The sequence below is a fragment of the Watersipora subatra genome, chromosome 8, assembly GCF_963576615.1.
Source record: "Watersipora subatra chromosome 8, tzWatSuba1.1, whole genome shotgun sequence".
Classification (NCBI taxonomy): domain Eukaryota; kingdom Metazoa; phylum Bryozoa; class Gymnolaemata; order Cheilostomatida; family Watersiporidae; genus Watersipora; species Watersipora subatra.
The window spans coordinates 37,782,460-37,789,992 of NC_088715.1; the positions used below are offsets into that span (position 1 = coordinate 37,782,460).

The 7,533-nt window shown below is 37.8% G+C and overlaps 1 protein-coding gene across 1 annotated transcript in view; it reads left to right on the plus strand.

Annotated features, from left to right (window-relative positions):
- The window catches only part of LOC137402519 (mucin-2-like), a 65,469-nt gene extending 60,159 nt beyond the window's left edge, over positions 1–5,310 (plus strand). Inside the window, exons 25-26 of the mRNA XM_068089020.1 lie at positions 3,970–4,092; positions 5,129–5,310. Of these exons, the coding sequence (XP_067945121.1) occupies positions 3,970–4,092; positions 5,129–5,310 (305 nt within the window). The remainder of the gene's footprint in view (positions 1–3,969; positions 4,093–5,128) is intronic.
- Positions 5,311–7,533: the final 2,223 nt, after the last annotated feature.

A 7,533-nucleotide genomic window follows, 5' to 3' on the forward strand; every position in this document is an offset into this window, starting at 1 on the left:
TACCCCCTATACACACCCTCTATATGTACCTTCTATACACACCCTCTATACATACCCTCTATACATACCCTCTATACATACCCTCTATACACACCCTCTATACATACCCTCTATACATACCCTCTATACATACCCTCTATACATACCCTCTATACATACCTCCTATACATACCTCTTATACATACCTCTTATACATACCTCTTATACATACCCTCTATACATACCTCTTATACATACTTCTTATACATACGTCCTATACATACCCTCTATACATACCCTCTAAACATACCCTCTATACATACCTCCTATACATACCCTCTATATATACCCCCTATACACACCCTCTATACATACCCTCTATACATACCCTCTATACATACCCTCTATACATACCCTCTATATATACCTCCTATTCATAGCTCCTATATATACACCTTGTACATACCCTCTATACACACCCTCTATACATACCCTCTATACATACCCTTTATACATACCCTCTATACATACCTCCTATACATACCTCTTATACATACCTCTTATACATACCTCTTATACATACCCTCTATACATACCTCTTATACATACCTCTTATACATACGTCCTATACATACCCTCTATACATACCCTATCAACATACCCTCTATACATACCTCCTATACATACCCTCTATATATACCCCCTATACATACCCTCTATATATACCCTCTATACATACCTCTTATACATACCTCTTATACATACGTCCTATACATACCCTCTATACATACCCTATCAACATACCCTCTATACATACCTCCTATACATACCCTCTATATATACCCCCTATACATACCCTCTATACATACCCTCTATACATACCTCCTATACATACCTCTTATACATACCTCTTATACATACCTCTTATACATACCCTCTATACTTACCTCTTATACATACCTCTTATACATACGTCCTATACATACCCTCTATACATACCCTCTAAACATACCCTCTATACATACCTCCTATACATACCCTCTATATATACCCCCTATACACACCCTCTATATATACCCTCTATACACACCCTCTATACATACCCTCTATACATACCCTCTATACATACCCTCTATACATACCCTCTATACATACCTCCTATTCATAGCTCCTATATACACACCTTGTACATACCCTCTATACACACCCTCTATACATACCCTCTATACATACCCTCTATACATACCCTCTATACATACCTCCTATACATACCTCTTATACATACCTCTTATACATACCTCTTATACATACCCTCTATACATACCTCTTATACATACCTCTTATACATACGTCCTATACATACGTCCTATACATACCCTCTATACATACCCTCTCAACATACCCTCTATACATACCTCCTATACATACCCTCTATATATACCCCCTATACATACCCTCTATATATACCCCCTATACACACCCTCTATATATACCCTCTATACACACCCTCTATACATACCCTCTATACATACCCTCTATACATACCCTCTATACATACCCTCTATACATACCTCCTATTCATAGCTCCTATATACACACCTTGTACATACCCTCTATACACACCCTCTATACATACCCTCTATACATACCCTCTATACATACCCTCTATACATACCTCCTATACATACCTCTTATACATACCTCTTATACATACCTCTTATACATACCCTCTATACATACCTCTTATACATACCTCTTATACATACGTCCTATACATACGTCCTATACATACCCTCTATACATACCCTCTCAACATACCCTCTATACATACCCTCTATATATACCCCCTATACATACCCTCTATATATACCCCCTATACACACCCTCTATATATACCCCCTATACACACCCTCTATATATACCCTCTATACACACCCTCTATACATACCCTCTCAACATACCCTCTATACATACCTCCTATACATACCCTCTATATATACCCCCTATACATACCCTCTATATATACCCCCTATACACACCCTCTATATATACCCTCTATACACACCCTCTATACATACCCTCTATACATACCCTCTATACATACCCTCTATACATACCCTCTATATATACCCCCTATACATACCCCTAATACATACGTCCTATACATACCCTCTATACATACCCTCTAAACATACCCTCTATACATACCTTCTATACATACCAATCAATAAAATAGTCTTATTACTTTAACTGATCAGCTAGTATCAGGAGAGTTTATAAATTTTTAAACAATTTTATCAGAAAGTATAGTTTTTTTCTGCCATTTGAGACTTTGTTATAATTTCAGGTGATCTGACCGCTAGGATATCCCAATATTAAAATCTAAAACACATAATCGGGGTTCTAATGCTTAGAAGAGTAAGGTGTGCCTAAACTTCGCTTTCCTATGTCGCTTAAAACTATGTCAATCATCATGCGTATCGTTTATAAGTGATAAGTACATAGTCTTATCGGCATAGCGTACTTAAATGTAATCCTGCACTTGAAGGCAAAGGCACTTCTAACCAACCTATCTCTTCTAGAACTACTTGAAACATCTAAAGCAATGTATTTGGAGCATCTGCAGTTTTATTGTGTATGCTATGAACACCAATGGTGTACTGACTTCAAATGAAAAGACACTGGGCTACTTACACACTTTCAAATAGATCAATTAGCAATTAAACCCTGGTATAAGTTAAATTTGATGCAAGCGTGTGAGTTACGAGCTAATATTTAAACCAACGCCTGCCAAAAACAGCGTAAGTAAGCTCGTGCCAGCTGAATGCTGATGTTGCATGGGTAATAAAAACAGCTTATAAACGGTAGAAGGTAACGTAGTTGCCTTGTAGCAAATATTGCTAATTAGCTAATGTAAATTTAACAACCGAGCTAATTTGAGTAACTTAAGCTAGTAACTCAAGTTTGCTTATATTGCTAAACTCACTATAATAAAAGCTGTGAAACCAGCTTGTAATCATTACGCATCAAGATCTCTCACACAATCAATATTCATGTCTTCAGGCATGGTAGTTGTAACCAATAGTGCTTTTGAAATTGTGTCAAGCATGTGTATTTTCATCGGTATAATGAGTAAGACCACAATTATTCTATTGTGCAGCAATGTAGCTTCTTAGTCTATAGGATAGCACGTCTGTCTGCAGACCCAGAAATGCTCAGTTCAAATCTACTGCAATAAGAACTTTCCGTCCTTTAAAGTTTTATTGCTATAACCGAACATATGGATGACATGCGACAACCACTGAGATTTATATATGTTAACTAGCGAAATGTCCGGGTATTAAAATCAGCTTATCAAACAATGGTAGGTAATGTAATAAATGTATTTGCCTGCCACTTGCCGTTAGCCTGGCTCATTGTCAATGGCTAATTTGAGTAAGCTAGTAACTTACTAATAAAAGCCAATTAACATAGAATGATGCATTACCAATCATATAAAACAATGTTAAAATTATGTGTTTACTTTCACTTTAAAGGTTTAGCGTGTCATCTGGCAAATGGCAGATTCTATGATCAAATCTTCACAGTTACAGATTCTGCGCTCTAATATATTAATAGCTACAGCTGGACATACCGAAAGACATCTACACACATACATACACACATGATACACACATATACACAGTAGCTGTTCAACTTACCACATACCATTATCAAAGATGATAATGTGGTAAGTTGAACAGCCAATCGCAGCCATGAAAGACTGTTTTCTCTTATTTTTGTTCTGTGCATGTTTATCTCAAAGCTTGTGTGTGCGTATGTGAGTGTATGTATCTATGTATGTGTGTATGTATCTATGTATGTGTGTATGTATCTATGTATGTGTGTATGTATCTATGTATGTATGTACGTACGTACGTACGTATGTGTATATATGTCTTTCAATATGTCCAACTTTCTTCGTATATTCAACAATTTTAACCTTTGTAGATGTTAACGAATGTGAATCAAAAGCAGACAACTGCCATAAAAATGCTGACTGCATCGACATTCTTGGTTCATTCATCTGTTCCTGCAAAGATGGTTACGATGGAGATGGGATTTCTTGTTCAGGTAACTGCTGGAGACAGCAAAATTAGGAACATTAATTAAAATACAATGTAAAATATTATTTTAGACATTCATACCATTTATATTATTTCATTAATAAATATTTTATTAATAATATTATGCTGACATGAATTGCAATTATTCGTATCAAGACTTGCTGCTAGTATGAGCACTGTACAGCTTCAGTTTTATCAAGCGTGTATAATATTGTAAAGGTCTGGCCCCGGTAGCTGAGCCAGCTTTACTTTCCTAGCAAGGCAGTGCAGTCTGAACACTGGGCCTTCCTCTCGTTGGCCTGCCTGACACACCTAGTGGTCTGATCAGGCCGCGGCTGGTTGCCCTCAGTTCAGGCTCACTTGGAACACAAGCACGGCCTGCTCTCTGAGACCCTATCTTGGCTAATCTAGGTCCCGGCTAGCTTACTGGAGGGCCTGATCTCCAATGCTATCGCATTTCTGATCAAGTCCGATCGTAACGCAGCCAACCCCTAGCCTTCCTTAGGTGTCTCCCCAAAGCAGTTCGTGCTTGAAGTCAGATCAGTTCTGGCAGAAGGATCCTTATTAAGCCGACCAGGCAGGCATCAAACGTAGGCAGTTTGTAAGAATAAGTATAGTGTATTTAATGTATATCAGCACATATGCAACTTCGTCTTGACAGTATCAAATCCATAAGAATAATCCCAAAGAGTTGGCCTATGCCTTCTCCTTTTATACCATTTACCCCCTAAACCCCGCCCACAATTATATAATATCCATTGTATTGTGTCAGGCCTGTGAGGCAGGCCCAGACAATAGGTATAAGGGTGTGCTAGCAGGCCCAAAAATATAGTATTACGTAACAGGTTCACCAGAGTATTATGTAACTGAGTAAAGAAATACACATAAAGTTAACTAGGAATAACGTTGTCACAAGCACAAAGAATAGTGTTATTTAAAAATATGGCTAGTATTATCTCGTCCTCCACAATATTGACATATTTAAAACTGCTTCTGTCCTATTTCTATTGGCTGTTTAATTCAAAGCTGTCGTGTACTTGTAGATATCAATGAATGCGTAGAAGGGAGAGACAACTGTGATGAGAATGCTAAATGTGTCAACACTGATGGTTCTTTCAGCTGTTCATGTTTGTCTGGCTACTCTGGAGATGGATTTCACTGCACGGGTACATTAGTTCTTGCTAATACTAAGATTCTGAAGATTATGCCTAGTTATTCATTTTAATAAACACATTTTCTATATGCTTTTATGTTAGATGTTTATATGACTAGATGTCTACACGCTTAGATGTCTACATGTTTATATGGCTGGATGTCTACACGCTTAGGTGTTTAGATGTCTACATGCCTAGATGTCTAGATATCCATTTTAATATTTAATAATGTTAATGTCTTCAAGTCTTATTTATAAGTATCAAAATTACATTTTGTTCAACTTGATGCGCTTTTCATGTTGAGTTATAATCATTTCAAGTAGCCATATTTTCACATTTTTAGCCACCTCAACCAGTACAATCGAAAAGACTTCTCCAACAGAAGCAGCAAAACTTACTACACAGAACATGTCGATGAATTTATCACCTGTTTTATTGGACCTCACTACACACTTGATGTCAAAAACAACTACACATGGCATGCCAAAAAACTCATCAGATATTTCAACCCATTTGGTTCCAGAGGCAACTACGCACGTATCCAGAAACACATCATTTATTTCATCAGAAACCATCACCCATTTGATGCAAAAAACATCCAAAGACTACATGTCAAAAAGCCAATCGCCTATTTCATCAGAAACTACTACACATCTGGCATCAAAAACAACTATGCATGCCATGTCAAAAACTCCATCACTTGTTTCATTAAAAACTACCAACGATTTAATGCCAGAAACAACAACAACACACATGTCCAGAAACACATCACCTGTTTTATCAAAAACCATAATACCTTTGATGCCAGAAACAACCACAGATGACATGTTGAAAAACCCATCACCTGTTCAATTGGAAACCCCTACTCATTTGATCCCAGCAGCAACTACATACATATCTAGAAACACATTACCTGTTTCATCAGAAGCCACTACTAATTTGATGCCAGAAGCAACCACAGACAACATGTCTAAAAGCCAGTCACCTGCTTTATCAGAAAGCACTACACGCATAGTACAAAAAACAATTATGCATGACACATCAAAAGACCTATCACGTGTTTTATCAGAAACCACTACCCATTTCATGCCAGCAGCAACCAGACACGTACCTAGAAACCCATCACCTGTTTCATCAAATACCACTACTCATTTAATGCCAAAAACGAGCACAGATGACATATCAAAAAGTCAATCACCTGCTTTATCAAAAATCACTACACACATGGTATCAGAAGCCAGTAGGCAGGACGTGTCAAAAAGCCCACCACATGTTGCATCAGGAACCACTACCCATTTGATAACAGAGACAACTATGCACAAGTCAAGAAGCCCATCGCCTTCTGCATCAGAAAGCACTAAAGGCTTAATGGAAAAAGCTACCACACAGAAGACGTGGAGAAACCCATTAACTGTTTATTTGGAAACCACTAACCATTTGATGCCAGCAGCAACCACACACATGTTTAAAAACTCCTTACCTATTTTATCAGAAACAACTACACATTTGACACCAGAGGCAACCACAGATGACAAGTCGAAAAACCCATCACCTGCGTCATCAAACAAAACAACCAACTTATTAACAGAAACAACCAAATACATGTTGAAAAAATCATCACCTTCTACATCAGAAAGCACTCCACACTCAGTTTCCAAAACTACCCTACACATGTGGAGAAAACCATCATTTGCTTTATCAACAGCCACTATCCATTTAATGCCAGAAACAACCACTCACATACTCAAAAACACATCACCTGCTTCACGAAAAACTACTAAACCCATCATGTCAAGAACTACTACACCCATCATGTCAAGAACTACTACACCCATCATGTTAAGAACTACTACACCCATCATGTCAAGAACTACTACACCCCTCATGTTAAGAACTACTACACCCATCATGTCAAGAACTACTACACCCATCATGTTAAGAACTACTACACCCATCATGTTAAGAACTACTACCCCCATCATGTTAAGAACTACTACCCCCATCATGTCAAGAACTACTACACCCATCATGTTAAGAACTACTACACCCATCATGTCAAGAACTACTACACCCATCATGTCAAGAACTACTACCCCCATCATGTCAAGAACTACTACACCCATCATGTCAAAAACTACTACACCCATCGTGTCAAGAACTACTACCCCCATCATGTCACGAAACCCATCTCTTGTTTCCCTAGAAGCCACCAAACACTTGATGTCAGAACCAATCACACGCGGCATATCAGGAAGCTCATTACCTCCTAAATCTAGAAGTACTACTGATTTTCC